Source organism: Esox lucius, chromosome 10 (assembly GCF_011004845.1).
Source record: "Esox lucius isolate fEsoLuc1 chromosome 10, fEsoLuc1.pri, whole genome shotgun sequence".
Classification (NCBI taxonomy): Eukaryota; Metazoa; Chordata; class Actinopteri; order Esociformes; family Esocidae; genus Esox; species Esox lucius.
In genome coordinates this window covers 12,490,622-12,509,645 of record NC_047578.1, presented here as the reverse complement: position 1 = coordinate 12,509,645, position 19,024 = coordinate 12,490,622, and the positions used below count along the sequence as shown (strand labels likewise).

General features: G+C 42.8%; 1 protein-coding gene across 1 annotated transcript in view; it reads right to left on the bottom strand.

Annotated features, from left to right (window-relative positions):
- kcnh8 (potassium voltage-gated channel, subfamily H (eag-related), member 8) overlaps window positions 1-19,024 on the bottom strand; it is a 53,931-nt gene that overhangs the window by 9,305 nt on the left and 25,602 nt on the right. Inside the window, exons 7-13 of the mRNA XM_013135493.4 lie at window positions 13,573-13,777; window positions 11,637-11,849; window positions 9,816-10,015; window positions 7,848-8,097; window positions 6,098-6,312; window positions 3,823-3,861; window positions 1,896-2,203 (exon numbers count right to left, since the gene is read on the bottom strand). Of these exons, the coding sequence (XP_012990947.2) occupies window positions 1,896-2,203; window positions 3,823-3,861; window positions 6,098-6,312; window positions 7,848-8,097; window positions 9,816-10,015; window positions 11,637-11,849; window positions 13,573-13,777 (1,430 nt within the window). The remainder of the gene's footprint in view (window positions 1-1,895; window positions 2,204-3,822; window positions 3,862-6,097; window positions 6,313-7,847; window positions 8,098-9,815; window positions 10,016-11,636; window positions 11,850-13,572; window positions 13,778-19,024) is intronic.

The window sequence follows — 19,024 nt, the reverse complement described above, 5'->3', positions numbered from 1 at the left end:
ATATTTGGAGAAATGTAATGTTAATTTGTTAGACAAAAAAACATTTGTGAACACAAAGAAACTTCTTGGGTTTCTAAAAGAATCCAGAATTTTGTGTGACTTCTCTTCGGTTCGGTTTAGTAGACTGACATTTATATTAAGTAGTCCTGTGTTAAATTATTCCAAGATTCTTGCAAGATTTACATATTGCTTTTACAAGAAAGTAAATACTTACTGGCATAAAAAATAGGTGTACAATGTTAGTGTACCACTTTTGCAGGGTACTGTACATGTGTTCCCCAAGGTTCTATTTTAGGACCTGTTCTGTTTTCATTATAAATTCTGCCACTTGGTGATGCTATTTGGAAACATATTTTATAATTTTACTGCTGTGGAGATGGCACACAGCTGCACATTTTGATGAAGCCCCAATGTTGGTTACCCAAGGAGCTAGTGTTTCAGCTAAGGATCTGAAATGGCCCGAATGGCTTTTCCATTAAAACTTGGATAAAACAGAGACACCAGTTCTAGGTCAGAAGGAACGGAGAGATCTAATGTCAGATCTGACAATGAATCGTGATGGTTGTCATCTCAAACAAAACCGTGAAGGACCTCTGGACCATGATCTCTTTCCTACTCTATCACACTGCAAAACCAGAAATGTATTCTATTACACTGCTACTCTCTTTGACTTCCCTTATGAGACTAAAACTACACTAACGCTAAATTCTGTAAGTCCAATAAACTTGTTCTTACTCCTCTCTGAATTGGTTCTGCCAGACATTTCTATATATACGCTATGGTCACAAGATACAGGCCTCCTTATTGTTCTTTGAATTTCATAAAAAACAGCTGGAAGCGGGGCTTTCTCCCATTAGACGTCAATTCTGGTGCAACAACCTGTCAACTCCTGCGAGAGATCTTTGTTTTAACCTTTAATTCTTTACCTTTAAATCTTCTGTAAACTGGCCAAGTGGCCTGAAGCTGAACACCGGGACACTCTGCCACTGACCCTATTATGGAATCTGAGTCACTGGCTCACTCCCACTCTCCCACGCAGTCCCTAATAGGGATGTGTCACGTCATGCCCGTCTTTTTGTCGTACTCCACATGAGTGGGTTGAATCGCTGGCCACAAAATCATTCTGTCTGGTTTAGTGGTCCCAGGATTCATGGGGTGGGAGAGAACCACTCTGTGGGCTGTATTATGTCTTGTCTCTGGGTAGTCCCTTTGGTGGTCTGGGGCTATACTTAGCAAAGTGGGTGGGGCTATGCCTTGCCCGTGTGCCCCCATTTTTATCCTGCACATACAGTACCGTGCAAGGGTCTTATCCCTGTTTTGTGTGGCCACCGTTCAGGCAAATGGCTTTAAATCTTTTTTTTGGGTGGCCCAAGCCTTTTGAACAGTACTATGAATGAACTGCACGATGGCTTAAAGAAAGCATTTTTCTCCCTTCTTTATTACTCAGTTTGGAAATGTTCTGGTGTTGTATAGGAGACAACTGACTGGGCCTAATACTGTACATAACATCAGTCATATTCACATACAGATATATGGCCTTGAAATGTGTAGGTAATGATTTATCTTTTGTTCAACTTGCATTACATTTTCACTCCCTGTTGCACAGATAGGTTTCCATTCCCTGTAACGAGGGGCTAGTGTACGATGAAATCGCCAACACTGGTACCGTAACCCGGTAACCCTACTCTTTTATTTGGCACTTAACAGGGACTCATGATAGTACGTTCTTGAACATCTAGAGATGAGAAAACCTTTTAGGGGTGAATGTGAGGTGGAATATATTAAAATATATTTATATTTTACAAGTCAAATTTTTCAAGAGACATTGATTAAACTGTTAACAAGTGATTGTCTACAAATTATTCCAAACATTGCCCCGTGATATTAGTTGTTACCTGGGGCTGAGGTTGGAGGGGTCTAGGGTGGTGAGAGATGTCTGCTGGATCTTGATCTTCTTCCTGGGTTTCCCACTGGTTTGATGTATAACTTTTTTGCTGCTTTGAAACTCTCTCTCCATGCCGACTCCACCCGGTGGACACCTACCAGAAGACAACACCTCACTGGGGTACAGGATGCTGTTCCGCTCCGATTCCGGAGACAAAGACTCCAGCTCACCTTCCTCTTCCTCTTCTTCGTCCAGCCCCTGGCTCTCAATTATGGATGGGCAGCACTGGATAACCTGTCCATTGCCTCTTCCCTCTGTCTGTAGAGATGAGAGGGAGAGATAGAAGAAAGATAACCTAATAGAAAATGAAAGCAGAAACGTGGACGTTCAAAGAACATTCACTGTGCATTCATATCATTTCACGGACAGACAGACAGCATCAATTGCCACACAATGACCTGAATGAAGGGGGCAGCTTGACATACCGATGGATCTGTGTGCTAAAGAATGGAGGTAGCAAGGGATTGGTGAAGGTAAAGAAAATCTCTGAAACACACAACACCATAAAAACCAGTGGTATGTCCCAAATGACACCCTATTCCCTATATAGTAGTTCACTGCTTTTGATCTGAGGGCATTACAAGTGTGTTAGTTAATATACATTGAATAAAACATATTAATTGTTTAATATAATTAGTGGTACTTAGGCACAATCCATCAAAGAGTGTCTTAGCACTTAACCATGGTATACTGGCAATAAACCACAGACAAGAGATAAGGAAGGAGGGGAGAATAAGAGGAAAAGATAGAGAAAGAGCTCTTAATTCAGTCCCCATGAATGACGTCTGGGCTGTCTAGGAGACCTGGCAACATAAGGCAGGAGTATTCAACTCTTGTCCTATGATGGCTGGAGCCTGCTGATTTTCTGTTGTACCTCATTATTCATTGAACCCACCTGGCATCCAAAGTCTAAATAAGTCCTTGATTAGGGGGCTGGAATGACTGAGTGGAAGTGGAACTGGCTTTGAGATCCAGATCTGCATACCACTGCACTAATGCTTTCCTGTAACAAGCCAAATGAACCATATGAGCTAACACTGTGTCTCGGGAAATAACGAAGGCTGCAGCCGCCCTGGTTGACCTTTGATCTTGACTGTAATGAACAGCATGACTCCTGACCTCAGTGATTCTAATGACCCCCCGTAAGCCTACTCCAGAATGCTGACCACCGGCGACACGAGTTGCTGATGGAGTAAAATACTGAAGCAGAGAATTGAAGTGCAACAGCATCTATATGATTACTGTCTATATGCACGCAAACACACACCAAAGAGCACACACACTGTAGCCTCCATACCTTGCTTTGATTAATCACCTGCTCTACTGTCACCTGGTCGACAGTCACCTGGTCTACTGTCTCCAGATTTCCAGTCATAATTCTATCAGTTCTGTGTTGTAAATTATGAATGGCGCTTACACTCTCCCCTGTAATTCAATGGCCTGCCAACATTTTCCTCTTCAGTCTGTCACTCAAACCAGCTCATAAAATCCAACGTAGTTACTATCCCTCCATACACCATTCCCTCCAACCGTCCAGCACCACAACCCTCCTCCCAACCCTCCATCACCATCAATTTATTTTCTTCTCAGGTTAAAATGCATCTCATCTCTCCATCACTGTAAAAACAGTTTGAGAATTTTTTATACGGTACTGTTTTATAAATTACCAGAAAGGGAGAGTGGGAGAGTTTTAACATTTTGGTTGGGTTGTTAAATGGGATCTAGGCAGTCAATTAAACACTCAATACACCTGCCTTAAATATATATATATATCTTCAATAATCTGTGGTTTACACAAGAAAAACCCAACTTTGCCAGAGGAATATTTGAGGGCATTATCAGATAACAGGGATTTTAGCCTTTCCATATCAAAGTACCTGTTTGTCAAACGGTTTGGAGGACATTCTGGATATAACCTGTAAGAAAGATGGAAAATAACATTTTATAAAATTAACATAAATTATCTATATTTTTCTTAGCCCATCCAAACCTCTACACAAACCTTTATTCTGCTATACAGTACACCCTACTTCTGCTATACAGTACACCCTCCTTCTGCTATACAGTACACCCTCCTTCTGCTGTACAGTACACCCTCCTTCTGCTGTACAGTACACCTTCCTTCTGCTATACAGTACACCCTACTTCTGCTATACAGTACACCTTCCTTCTGCTATACAGTACACCCTCCTTCTGCTGTACAGTACACCTTCCTTCTGCTGTACAGTACACCCTCCTTCTGCTGTACAGTACACCCTCCTTCTGCTATACAGTACACCCTCCTTCTGCAATACAGTACACCCTCCTTCTGCTGTACAGTACACCCTCCTTCTGCTGTACAGTACACCCTCCTTCTGCTGTACAGTACACCCTCCTTCAAAGCTTTCACCAAGACTCTGCCCTTTCTTGGGCTGCTTCTCAGTATGACAGCGGTGGTGGGTGTGTGTTTATGTGTGTCTGTGTTTGAAAGTGGGCCAGCATTATTTGGGCAGGAACAGACACACCTGACTGTAATTATAGCAGCACTACTAGTCTAGAAGCCCAGAGTGTCTCTCTCTCTCTCTCTCTCTCCCTCTCTCTTCTCTTTGTCTCTCTCTATTTCCTTCTCTTGCTTTAAAGAAATAGATTTTGGTTTTCTCCTCACTCATTCTCTCAGTTTCTCCTCATTCTCTCCTTGTTCTTCGTCTCTCTCCTCACTTTCGCTCTGCCTCTTTCTCTCTTCTCACTGTTTCTTTTCAATGTTCAACATTTTCAGTGTTCAGTTGAAAGGGCTTTATTGGCAAGCAAACCTAGCCAAAGCAAATACAGTGTAAGGATATTATAAATAACAAACGTAAAATCAAAACTAGAACAAAAGACATGAAATTCTAATTAAATATTGAATAAGTTTCATAAAGGAGAAATGCATATTTAAGTTTATTTTATACAAACATTGTATAGTGTTGTAAAAATGACTGAATTAGTATATATGAGAAAGACAAATTATAGATACATGTTAACAATGTTGCCTGTGCCCACTAGTTACCCTTTTCTGATGACAGTCAGTCACAAACCGTGCTGAACATGATTACACATAACGGTATTTTGCTTAACAAGTACTGGAGTTTATCCATGTGTTGTTTTATTTCATTTTTTTGTGGTTCTTTCCAGTTTGTAATGAATTAAATGCCTGTTCCTTTAATGATGGCTCTGTGGGTTCTGGTTGTGTTTGTGAATAGGGGCCCAAAGACCAACTCACTTAGATGAGGCCTTTGTTATGGAAGATTTGACAATTGCTTTCTTTTAGCTGGTTGGGAAATTAAACAACTCTTTTTTGGATCTTGATAATTACTGGGTATTGTCCCAATTCAGCTGGGTATGGATTATTTGGGCTTTTGGTTTCTACCCTGCATTTTAAGGCAGATTCTGGTTGAGTTGGGTTTTATGTTCTTTTCGATGGCATAGAAGGCGATTCTTGCCTTGTCTCAGGTCCTTCACAGCCTTGTTAAAGTCACCTGTGTTGTTGATCTTCAAGCCAGGGTGTAATCCCTTGTCTGTTCTAGGGTAATAGTGTCTAGGTAGAATGTATGTTTGTGGTTTTGGCATCTGGACTGGAAGCATCAGATTGTCTGCAAAAAAAGACCTTTGAGATCTGAGTCCAGCAGAGTGAGGCAAGACACTGCACACTTCTATTTTGCCCCTTGGCAAATAATTTATTTAAATGTTGAAGAGTGGGGCTGTCACACTATATTTGCTCTCGCTCCTCATTCTCGTATCGCTCTTTTGGCTTCCACCTCTCCTCACTCTCTATTCCCTCTGCCTCTCTCTCTCTCTTTCTCGCCTCACTCTCTCTCTCTGTCCCCCTGTCACTGTCTTCTCTCATTCTCTGTCTTTCTTTACTCTCTCCTATCCCTCTTCCATCACTCTCTCACTATTCTTTTTCTCTCTATTTTTCTGTAATCACTCAAATGTAAATCATTTCTACCACTTTCTGAACAACTAAACTATTTTAATGGAAGTAATTTTTGTTGCTTCCATCCTGTGTACTTCCATCCTGTACCAAGAAAAGGATAAATAACACTGTTAAAAGGCAGAAGTATTTACTAGCAGTAGTGCTGTAATACTACTGTGTGTGTGTGTGTGTGTGTGTGCGTGTGTGTGCGTTTGTCTTACGTGGCACTCATGTCCCTCCCTCAGGTTGTATGTAAGGTCCATCTGTATGTCCTGGACGAAGCGGCTGGAGTACTCTGGGTAGAGGTCCAGGACTTCATACAGGCCGGACAGGTTAATACACTGCAGGTCACAATAGGTTAGGGCCTTCACGTCCGCATTGGTCTTTATCACCCGGTCATCTACAGACATGTTCGCGCCAATCAGGTCGCCCTTACCTGGGGAGGCACAGGGACAAATACAGGGTGGGGTGGAGAAGGTTTCAGACAGACAGCTACAAACATAGAAATACAAATACTAGAACAGACAAAGCATCCGACCACATCGTTGCTAGGGCTATAACATGGGCGAGGTCATTCACAAAGACAAAACAAAATCTTGGACCAGTCATAGATCCTAGTTAGATGACATTAACTACACTATGGACATGTAACACCTGATTAGGAATATCTGCACTCAGTTTACTGTTCCCCGTGCATTCTGAGTGGTAATGTGATGGTTGTCTGGACCAAATGTGTGCTAATGGCTGCTGCTTACTGCTGATAGTGCTGTCTGTCGTGACTGCTCTCATACCCCTCTCTCCTCTATCCACCCCTTCTTTTCTCCTTTTCAGCTTCTATCTCTTCCTTTCCTCTCTCTCTCTCTCTCTCTCTCTCTTTCACACACACACCCCGTCTCTGTTCCCCACCCTGGGTTAACCCCCTCCCTCCCACCCCTGCCTCTTTCCTGCATGGTGTAACACAAGCTCCCTCAGAAGGTTTTAGCTGTGAAAAGGCCTGTAAGGAATAAGTGTGACAACCCTTTAGAGAGCGTTCCCCAGACACTCGATGTCAGCCCAACCTTCTGCCCAGTCAGCAGAACAGAGCTCTGAAAGAGTCCCACAACCTAACTGGACCACACACACATACATACACACGCACACACAACCTCTACCACCAGGACAAGAGTAGTATGTGAAAATGCTGTTCATCTACAGTTGAGTATTGACCCCTGAATACCCTCCAAACTCATCACTTAGTTCAGGACCCTGGGACTGAACACCTCCCTCTGCAACTGGATCCTGGACCTCCCGACATGCAGCGCCAAGGTCAAGGTCCCTGTCATCCACAAAGACCTGCACACCACACAGTGTCAGAGTAAGAACCTATAAATAGTCAATGATCCAGCCCTCTGGCTGTTCCCTACACAAACACATGGCAGGTGTGTCAGGGAGAACCAGCGCCTCATGTCCAACTGACAGGACTCACACAGCTTCAACCCCAGGCCAGAAGACCGTTAAACAGGGCTGCAAACGGACTGTCGCGTCTGCCTCTCATTGATCAGTATCCCACTCTTCCTACACACTCACACATACACTCACACGTACACTATAAACACACACATACTCACAATAACACGTCACACGAACAAACGTGCACACTGTCATCACACACACTTCGCACTTCATCACATACTATTGACACTGTTTGTTATCTATCCTCAGCTACCTGTATGTAAATACAGAGACAAAAAGACACAGAGATACACAGACACAGGAGAGACAGACAGAAACACAGAAAGACAGAAAGAGAGACACACAAAAAGACAGAGAGAGAGAGAGAGAGAGAGAGAGAGAGACAGAGAGATACACAGAAAGATAGAGACAGAGAGACAGAAATACACGGAGAGACAGAGATACACAGTGAGACACAGAGAGACAGAGAAGCGTGGGAGTTACAGACATGTGACAGGGGACCAGTCCCCATTGCCTCACCCAGTATAGCCAACACCATCCCATCCTTCAGAACCTCCATGGACCCGGAGCAAACAAAGAAGATGGCCTGCAGGGCGTCCCCCTGGCGAAGCAGGTACTCCCCGGGGGCACAGAACGTGGTCTTGATATGCAGAGACAGGGATCGCAGGCACCCCCTACTGGCAGAGGCAAAAAGCGACAGCTCCAGGATCTCCTTGTTCAGGTGCATGGTGATGTCAGAACGCAGCTCATCTGGGAAGTCCTTCAACAGCTAAGAGGGTGAAGGAGGAGGAAGAGGGAGGGAAAGAGGGGGACAGAGGAAGGTAGAGATTGTCAGCCCAGGCCTGTGTGCAGTATATTGTAAGTTCCCTTGAGAAAATAACGTATTCATCTCAAGGGACCCCCCGGGTTAAAAGGTCAGCTAAGTATAAATAAGTAATGACGTCACCGCATATCTAATGAAGTCACTTTCTATTGCATGTTTGCTGTTATCTATAAGTTGCGCTGACTTTTATCTGTCCTACATGGGACGGGATGAACTGACACAGCTGCACTGGGGGCCTGATCATCAACCAGCTAATCTGAGAGGAGGCCGAATGATAAAGCCTTACACTAGGACCATGTCTATAATGATACACCAGTAGGACCATGTCTATAATGATACACCAGTAGGACCATGTCTATAATGATACATCAGTAGGACCATGTCTATAATGATACACCAGTAGGACCATGTCTATAATGATACACCAGTAGGACCATGTCTATAATGATACACCAGTAGGACCATGTCTATAATGATACACCAGTAGGACCATGTCTATAATGATACACCAGTAGGACCATGTCTACAATAAGAAACCAGCAGGACCATGTCTATAATGATACATCAGTAGGACCATGTCTATAATAATAAACCAGTAAGACCATGTCTATAATGATACACCAGTAAGACCATGTCTATAATAATAAACCAGTAAGACCATGTCTATAATGATACACCAGTAGGACCATGTCTATAATAATAAACCAGCAGGACCATGTCTATGATGATACACCAGTCGGACCATGTCTATAATAATAAACCAGTAAGACCATGCCTATAATGATACACCAGTAGGACCATGTCTATAATAATAAACCAGTATGACCATGTCTATAATGATACACCAATAGGACCATGTCTATAATAATAAACCAGTATGACCATGTATATAATGATACACCAGTAGGACCATGTCTATAATGATACACCAGTAGGACCATGTCTATAATGATACACAAGTAGGACCATTTCTATAATGATCTGCTGTTCTAGGACCAAAGTTTTCCTTACAGATTATATTAAATGTATAGTGATACCTGTTCCTAGATCCAGCTCTAAAACACTTGGGATTACAGACCCAGTTCCTAAATGAAGAACTCAGCCTCTGGCACACACTATTATTGCCACAACAGAGAACCAGCTACACTTCTATCAGAACAATCACTCTCCCCAACATCTAATAATTTCTGACATACAACGCCTGTCAGTCTCTGTTTCAGAGAAAAAAAAGCTAAACAGAATAGATCAATGAGTCCTTATGGCCACGGAGTCCCACTTTAATCAACAGGCCTATCTATAATTCATGCATCTATGATTCATCTCCTTATCCTACCTCAACAGTCTTGTCTCATCTCGACTGTGTCTGTCTCTGTCACATGCAGCAACTCCTGCGACACGATAGGCCGCAGTCTCCCAGTCACCTCCTCTGTCTACCATAACTCAGTCTCTTTGTCCACCGCTCTCGTTCTCTCCATCCGAAATGTTTCTATCCCTAACTCTTTCCGCAAAATATCTGCCGAAACCTATTTGTTGTCACCCTCGAAGGCAATCACAAAGCCACTGAATGAGTTCCTTTCGCAAAACGAACTCAACAGTTGCGCTTGGGTCGGGCTGGCAACAAAAACACCTACGTCAGTGACAATCACCCACATCTGTCCACTCACCTCATTGGCGTCAATGCCGTTGTTGACGGACCACGTGGTCTGGAAGTACTCCAGCATGCGCTGTTTGAGGCCCTGGGGCAGGTGGTGGACCCGGATGAAATCCTTCAGGTCCTTGGTGCGCGTGTGGTACTGGGACCAGCGCGAGTACATCCGCTGGATGATGGCCGTCACATTGCCGAACACGAGGGCATGCATCAGGGCTGGGGTGGGGGGGGGGGGGGGACGGTTTTAGCGGGGGTCAGTGAGAAGTTGGAGGGGCATGACATTGGTTTGTAGTTGGTGGTGGTAGTAAAATGGAGGTTGGGAGGTTGGTTTTGGGGAGTAACAATGGGCTTTGTAATAAGTGTCAGAGCTCAAGGTTGACTGAAGATTAGAATAGGGAGCATTTACTGGAGGCTAGTAATTCATTTTCCCTCAATGCACACACGGGCTGACCTACGACCCTCTGGACTGGCTAGGTGTTTGTTTTCATCACACTCGCAGTGGGAGGAGACGGGGGACGGGGCTGGGGAGGGGCCACATTACTAATGTGTGGGTGTGTGTGTGTGTGTGTGTGTGTGTGTGGGACGAGTGTTTGCATGTGTTATTGCCCCCGGGCAGTCAGGGACATTTAACACTGCCAAGCTCATGAGCATGCAGAGGCAGAACACTTCCTACATGGAAAGGCCGACTTTGGGCAAAACAGCAAAAACAACATCTATAAACTGCATAATTGATCGGGGCACCATCATACCACGACACTTAATGCTAATTAAATGGAATAATGGATAGGTGCCATTTCTCACCAGTCTCCACAGCTTTCATCCAAACATAAGCCCTGTGAGATTATGTCAACAAACACTGAAGAAATGAACAGCAGATTCTGAAACGGATCTGACATTTCACTCCCTCTTTAACAGCAGCTGTTGCATCAGCTCCATTTAACTCACATCTTGGTGGTACTAATTAACATTAGTAAATACGCCACGCAAGGTGTTTTTAACTTGAATCAAGATTATGATTAAATTAGAAAAAAATCATTTGTGGTAATTAATCATGTGAAACCAGCAATGGTAAAAAACATTATAAATGTAACTGCAGCTTCTGCAGCCTAGTTTAAGACTGTAGGGCTTTTTTAATAAATGTTCCCAGATGGAACCTCTGAAAGTGCAAAACAAAAAGTTGACAGTTGTGTATATAGTTAGTAACAGTGGTAAGATGTTGGCCTTGTTTTTCTTCATAGTTGCCAAATACATTCAAAACTGGCCTAATGATAATCAAATTAACCCAAAGACTGCATCTGAATATATATTAGATGACTGAATTTTCATTTATTTGACAATGCTAATTTAAAGCTCATATCCAGCAAGGATCGAAAGGGCTAACGTTGGCTAACTGACATTGTCCTATAGCTTGCTAATCTAACACATTAACCACTCTGGCCCTATCAGCTGGCCCATTCAACTGGCCCTTTCAGCAGGCCCTTTCACCTGGCCCTTTCAGCTGGCCCTTTCAGCTGGCCCTTTCACCTGGCCCATACAGCTTGCCCTTTCAGCTGGCCCTTTCTTAGTTTCATACTTCTCACCTCATCAAAACGCACTGGAGGAGAAAGTCAGAGGCCAGATACCTCTCAGTTTTTCATCCAAAAAGTATTGCTGGGAGAGAATAATAAAAATGAGAAAAGGCTTTTCCTTTTTCTGGCAGGCGAGATTAGTTTATCCGTGCCATCGAAAAACCCACCAAGGCTCACCCAATATCTTTGAGAGAGGGGGCAGCGTTTCACTAGTTGTCAGAGACCACAGTTGGGTGTGTGTGAATGTGTGTGCCTGTCATGTGCCTTACCTCCAATGAGCATGGTACAGATGGAGAAGATCTTCTCAGCGTCCGTGTTGGCTGACACGTTGCCAAAGCCCACACTGGTGAGGCTGGACAGGGTGAAGTAGAGAGAGGCGATGTAGACACTCCTCAAAGACGGCCCGCTCAGTCCCGTCCCATTTACACCTCCCAGAGCATCATATGGAGACTCCAGCCGCTTGCCCAACTCATGAAGCCAGCCTCGAGGCAGAGAGGAAACCATGTGTGGTTTAGTTCGTACCTTTCTCTTAAAATGTACACTTGTCCACTCGCTCCCATGAAAACTGAACCAAATGCCTCCCAATTCTCAGTCCGTAGCGAACATACACTTTACCAGCTATACCGTGTACTAAAGTGCTATACTAGAATAAGACATATAGAGGATTTATACAGATATAAAAGCTAATGGCAGATTGGTATTTGTTTTGCTGGCTATGGAGCTGCACTATACTACACTGAGACTAAGATGGCTTAGCTGATGAAGAAAATGAAAAAACACAAAATACATCAAACCTGTAGCCCATTATCGGAGTCAAAACTTTAGCTTGTCTCAGTGTTGATCAATACATCCAGAACATTGGGTGCCTTGTATACAAGCAGAAATATTAGGAAATGTCTAAAATGTTAGGTTTCTCACAAAAGGATAATTATATGAATTATAATTGGAGGAAAAGAGGCAGATATGCTAGAAGTGTCTGTGCTGATGGCCCTAATAGCCTGAGGACCAAAACTGATCTTAGGTCAGCTCCTATCTGCGCTGTGTGTATTGAGACTGACAGTCAGCATGCCCCAGAGACTTCCACCAGAGACTGAACATTGGCTGTACTGTAGCTCTCACAGAGCTGCTGACGCTGACTTCAGATCAGTGGTGGAATACAGTAATTGGGATGTGGCGCGTTCATCCTGCAACCCCCGATATACCGACCTAAGATATGTAATGACACTGAGGCTGAGTTAGTTTAAGCTCTGGGTTCCATCAATACTGACTGTGGATCAGTAGGGTGACGTCAGAGAACTGCAATGGACAATATAGAGTCTGCCTCATCAATACTGACTGTGGATCAGTTAGGAGACGTCAGGGAATGGTAATGGAGAATACAGACCCTGGCTCATCGATACTGACTGGGGGTCAGCCCTAGGGGCCTCATTATGTGTTGGCCTGGAAGAGTTCAGGGGATGCCTGGGGCTGCTGGAAAGTCATTACTGTGGGAGTTTGCCACTCCGTCAATCAAAATCCCCAGATACAAATAAAAGCGGGGACCTGTTTACTGAGGGGACACATTCAATTCATCCTCCATGTATGAATATTTTATAGTGTAAATAATGAGGGTCTCATTAGAAATCACTTAAATCTATGAAATAATCAGCATAGCCATTAAAACTGCAGCGAGAGAGAGAAGCTAAAAGAGACTATCCTACAACAACCACATGTAAGCCGTGATCTGATGCCAGAACTAGCTGAGAACCAGCTGCCCATGTCCTGCTCCGCCCCTGAGCCCCGAAAACAGAACTAGATGTTCATCCATTGATGTTCACGGTCCCTAAAATATTTTCTAGTTCCTTACCCTTGATATTGAATATTTCATTACTGAGGGAGCGCTTGTAGTATTTCAATACTATTGCTATGAGAAAACGCTTCACAAATGAAATGAAGCGTGGTTATAACTGTTTCTCTCACGCCTTTTGTATGTGCGCACGAGAAATTACTTTGATTTGGTTTGGATGACCCCATTCTTGAATCCCTTCGGACAGAACCAGCTGCCCGCCAATATTCCTGCCAAACCCCTGATCTGTTATAAGAAATGTTCAACCTCTCATCCACGCCTCTCATCCACGCCCCTCATCCATGACTTACACTATCTCCATCTCAATTAGTCTCATACCTGCTCCCCACTCGGGCCGAGTCAGCCACCTCAGAACTCACCGATGTCCCAGGAGTAGGCGTTAGCCTCCATCTCCTTCTTGCCAATGACGTACCAGATGCAGGCCATCCAGTGGGCCAGCAGGGCAAACATGGACATGAGCAGGGTCAGGACCACAGTACTGTGCTGGGAGTACCGGTCCATCTTCTGGAGGAGTCGCAGCAGACGCAGCAGACGCACGGTCTTCAGCAGGTGGACGACTGACACCTGGGAGGGGGAGGGTGATACAGCTGATGGCAGGTACGCTGTTACAGTAATGTCAGAGGTATTACGGTAACACCCGGAGTGGTATTACGGTAATGTCAGAGGTGGTATTACAGTAACACCCAAGGTGGTATTACGGTAACACCCGGCGTGGTATTACGGTAATGTCAGAGGTGGTATTACGGTAACACCCGGAGTGGTATTACGGTAAAGTCAGAGGTGGTATTATGGCAACACCCGGAGTGGTATTACGGTAATGTCAGAAGTGGTGTTACGATTACACCCGAGGTGCTATTGCAGTAACAATCGAGATGGTATTATGGTAACACCCGAGGTGGTATTATGGTAACACCCGAGGTGCTATTGCAGTTACAATTGAGGTGGTATTACGGTAACAACAGAGGCATTATTACGGTAACACCCGAGGCGGTATTATGGTAACACCCGAGGTGCTATTGCGGTAACAATCGAGGTGGAATTACAGTAACACCAGAGGTGGTATTACTGTAACACTCGAGTTGGCATTACGGTTACATCAGAGCTGGTGTTAGGGTAACAGCAGAGGTCATATTATGGTATCATATTTTTTTTTCAGAATTTCATTATTACCTTTCTTAATCACTTCATCACTACCTATCAATCAATGACATCTTCCCACTCCTCCTCTTCCTCCTCCTCCTCCATCATCATATCAAACCACCAACAAAACTAAAGCCATCACTGTCACTATTACCCTCATTGTCACGTTCATCATTATCACTGACACTATTACCATCAGTCTTGATCATCATTTTAACTGTCATTACCCTCACTGTCATTGTTCATCATTATCACTGACACTATTACCATCAGTCTTGATCATCACTGTCACTATTACCCTCATTATCGTGTTCATCATTATTACTTTCACTATTATCATGAGGCTTGATCACCATTATTACTGCCACTACTACATCCAGTTTTACCCATCATTATCACCGTCACTATTGCCATCATTGTCTTGATCATCATTATCTCTGTCACTAGTACTATCATTGTCTTGATCATCATTATCAATTTCAGCATCATCACTGTCATTAGTGTTATTTTTCAGAGCAAATCAACAGTATGTAATTGTTTAAAATGACACAACCAACATCATGAAGGCATCATCATCTTCAGTCTTTTATTCTCACAGTACTTCCTCCTGCTTTGATTCAATACAGCGCTGCAGGTTCTCTCATGTCTTTCATTTATTTGACACTTGAGTGCTTAGTGCTGAAGGCAATGTCAGTGAGTAAGAACTGTGGGAGTGATTTCTTGTGAACAGGAACACAAGGTGTATTTGTGTGTGTGTCCCAAACGGACCTCTATTCCATATATTGTGCACTACATCTGATCAGAGCCCTACAAGCCCATAAAAAATAGTCCATATTAGAGATAATTGGGTGCAGTTTGGTACATATAGTTTTTAAGGCGATAAAAGGGATCAGCAATCATCATTCCTCACCCAGGCAGACAGTAGAGCTATAGTATACTCTGCATTCATGTTACAAATTCTAAAATACACACACCACACACACACATACAAAATCAGTCCTGAGCAATAAAAGCAATGAAAGAAGAAAACCCTCTTCACAGTCAAATTAAGCACTCCCACCAAACCCTGTTTAATCTGTATATTCCCCTAGCAGGGATTCAAGTGTTGTTAAACTGTTAAACTTATATTACATCAGTGAAGTGTGTTTGTAACTGACAGGGAACTTGTGAAAAGGACAACTATGCACTCAGATATCAGAAGGGATTCATGTGTGAAATGTATATTTTGACCAAAATAAATAAATAAATATTTAATTTCATACCTTGATTACATTAATACAAAATACATTTATTCATTGACATTCGTTTACTTTCTAGAGAAAAAAGTTGTTATAGTTCTTTGTTATCAAATAGACAAACAGTTTTTTATTGAAACTAAAATCGTACATTTATACAGGTGCATCTCAAAACATTTGAGTATCGTGGAAAAATTCAAATCAAAAAGTAACACCATATATTCTAGATTCATTACACATAAAGTAAAACAATTCAAGCATTTTTGTTTACAGCTTACAGCTCAAGGAAATACAACTTCTCAAACTATTACAATAGAAAATGTATAATAAAGAAATGTCAACCTGAGAAGAGTTTTAATTAGCAAATTAACTCAAAACACCTGCAAAGTTTCCTAAGTATGTTAATTTATGCATTCCATACTTTGTCGGGGCTCCTTTTTCATGAATTGGTGATTCAATGTGTTGTGGCATGGAGGCAATCAGCCTGTGGCACTCATGAAGTGTTATGGAAGCCCAGGTTACTGCTGAGGTGTTATGGAAACCCAGGTTACTGCTGAGGTGTTATGGAAGCCCAGGTTACTGCTGAGGTGTTATGGAAGCCCAGGTTACTGCTGAGGTGTTATGGAAGCCCAGGTTACTGCTGAGGTGTTATGGAAACCCAGGTTACTGCTGAGGTGTTATGGAAGCCCAGGTTACTGCTGAGGTGTTATGGAAGCCCAGGTTACTGCTGAGGTGTTATGGAAGCCCAGGTTACTGCTGAGGTGTTATGGATGCCCAGGTTACTACTGAGGTGTTATGGAAGCCCAGGTTACTGCTGAGGTGTTATGGAAGCCCAGGTTACTGCTGAGGTGTTATGGAAGCCCAGGTTACTGCTGAGGTGTTATGGAAGCCCAGGTTACTGCTGAAGTGTTATGGAAGCCCAGGTTACTGCTGAGGTGTTATGGATGCCCAGGTTACTGCTGAGGTGTTATGGAAGCCCAGGTTACTTTGATAGTTGTTGATGTTGTTGGGCCTGGTGTATCTCATTTTCCTCTTGACAATACCCAATAGATTCCCTATGGGGTTCAAGTCAGGCGAATTGCCTGGCCAATCAACCACAGTAATACCAAGGGCAGCAAACCAGTTCCCAATTGTTTTGGCACTGGGTGCAGGTGCCAAGTGCTGCAGGAAAAGGAAATCAGCATCTCCATAAAGTCAGCAGACTCTGCATTGACTCTTGATAAAACACAGTGGACCAACACCAACAGATGACATGGCACCCCAAATCATCCCTGACTCTGGAAACTACACACAGGGACTTCAAGCACTTGGATTCTGTGCCTCTCCACTTTTCCTCCAGTCTCTGGGACCTTGATTTCCAAATGAAATGCAAAATGTAGTTTCATCTGAAGAGATGATTTTTGACCACATTCCACTATTTTTCTCCTTTGCCCTGGTAAGACGCTTCTGACATTGTTTCTGGTTCAGGAGTGGCTTGACACAAGGAATGCAACATTTGTAGCCAATTTCCTGGACACGTCTGTGCGTGTTGGCTCTTGATGCACTGACTCCAGCCTTAGTTCACTCTTTGTGAAGCTCCCCCAAGTTCTTGAATCGGCCTTGCTTAACAATCCTCTCAAGGCTGCGGTTATCCCTGTTGCCTTTGCACCTTTTCCTACCACACTTCCCTTCCAGTCAAGATTACATGAATATGCTTTGATACAGCACTCTGCAAACAGCCAGCCCTTTCAGCAGTGACCTTCTGTGGCTTACCCTCCTCGTGGAGGGTGTCAATTAGTGTCTTCTGGACAACTGTCAAGTCAGCAGTCTTCCCCATGATTGTGGTTATGCATTCTGAAGGCTCAGGGAGTTAATTAGCTGATTAGAGCTCTTCTCAGGTTGACATTTCTGTATTGTAAATTTTTTATTCTAATATTTTGAGGTACTGGATTTTATGGTGTCACTTTTTGATTTGAATTACGGGGAAAAATGAACTTTTCCACAATATTCTAATTTATTTAGTTACAGCTCCGGAAAAAGTTAAGAGACCACTGCAACTGTTTCATTCCTTTAAAAAAAATTGGAAAAGGAAAGTTTTGAGTGAGGAACAGAAGAGTTCAATTTGCAGTGGCCTCTTAAATTTAACCCCTTCTTTTCCTCACTCAAAAATTTTGGAAAGGAAAGAAAAAGGTTTCCGGAGCTGTATACATACAAATAAACATACAGTGTGAACTGTATAGATATACATAAAAAACATATTTAGATTTGCAGAAAACAGATATTTTTATAACAAAGAACTATATAGCAGTTTCTACTTAGCTAGAAAGGTGTTATGAATGTCAGCCAGCATCACCTGGTCCTGAGGCAATCTGCATCAGCTGTCCTTCATAGCACACCACACAACTCCTTAGAGTATGCTAACACACATACATACAGCACACACACACACACACACACACACACAAACACCGCCACCAATACACACACAGTAATTGTGTCTCTTTAAGAGAAATGAGGCTATGTGAACAGAGGCCACAAAATAAAATGGATACAACTACTCTTCCTTACCTCCTGCCAAGAGTATGACAACATTACAGAGAAATATTTACCAGAGATTAAACAGAATGCAAAACCAATCACTGATTAACTCCTGCATGTCATCTAGCAAAATATAGCAATGTGCAATCACAGCAGCAAGATTTGTGATTGGAGAAAAGGGCTACCAGTGGAGCTGTAAAAAACTGTAAGTTACAAATATGTATTTATTCCCGCCTTGTCGTTGTTACAACAATTTATATAGCAAATATTTACTTACAAGCATCGAAAAATACAGAAGTTACAGTAACAAAACTCTTCACACAGTCAGCAAAACGGAAGTGTATGTGAACCAAACTGTGAATAATTCCTCATTGCTTTCACACAAAATGCATTCAATGAACACATCCCCCAAAACCCATGAACTCTTTTCTCATTCAAACTCAACCACCTACAAAACAATATATTCACAGCACGTCTTCTCAAATGCTTACACACTGTTCTCAAAACGGTCAAAAACACATTCAAAACAGAATGATGGCAACTGGTGTGCATTTCTGCAGTAACCAGATTGAAATATAAAGAAAATGTTTGATATTTGTTAGAACATTTTAATTATGTTAGAATATTTAGTCAATCCAAACACAGTTGATTGCAGTTTCAACGGAAAACCGACCCAAGTGTTGTACACTGTACCCTTTGAGAGAAACAGCGAATGTGTGAAAGAACTCCGGTATCAATATATCCATGTAAGATGTCTGTTTGATAACCAAACAGGGTATTTACACATTTACACATAATGTAAAGCACTGTAAAACTATGGATTTGCTGTTTTTTTTTAGAGAGTAATGCAGATGGAAGCCAGTCAAACTGCACATAAATATATCTTTGTGGATGAAGCTGGATTCAACCTGGCAAAAAC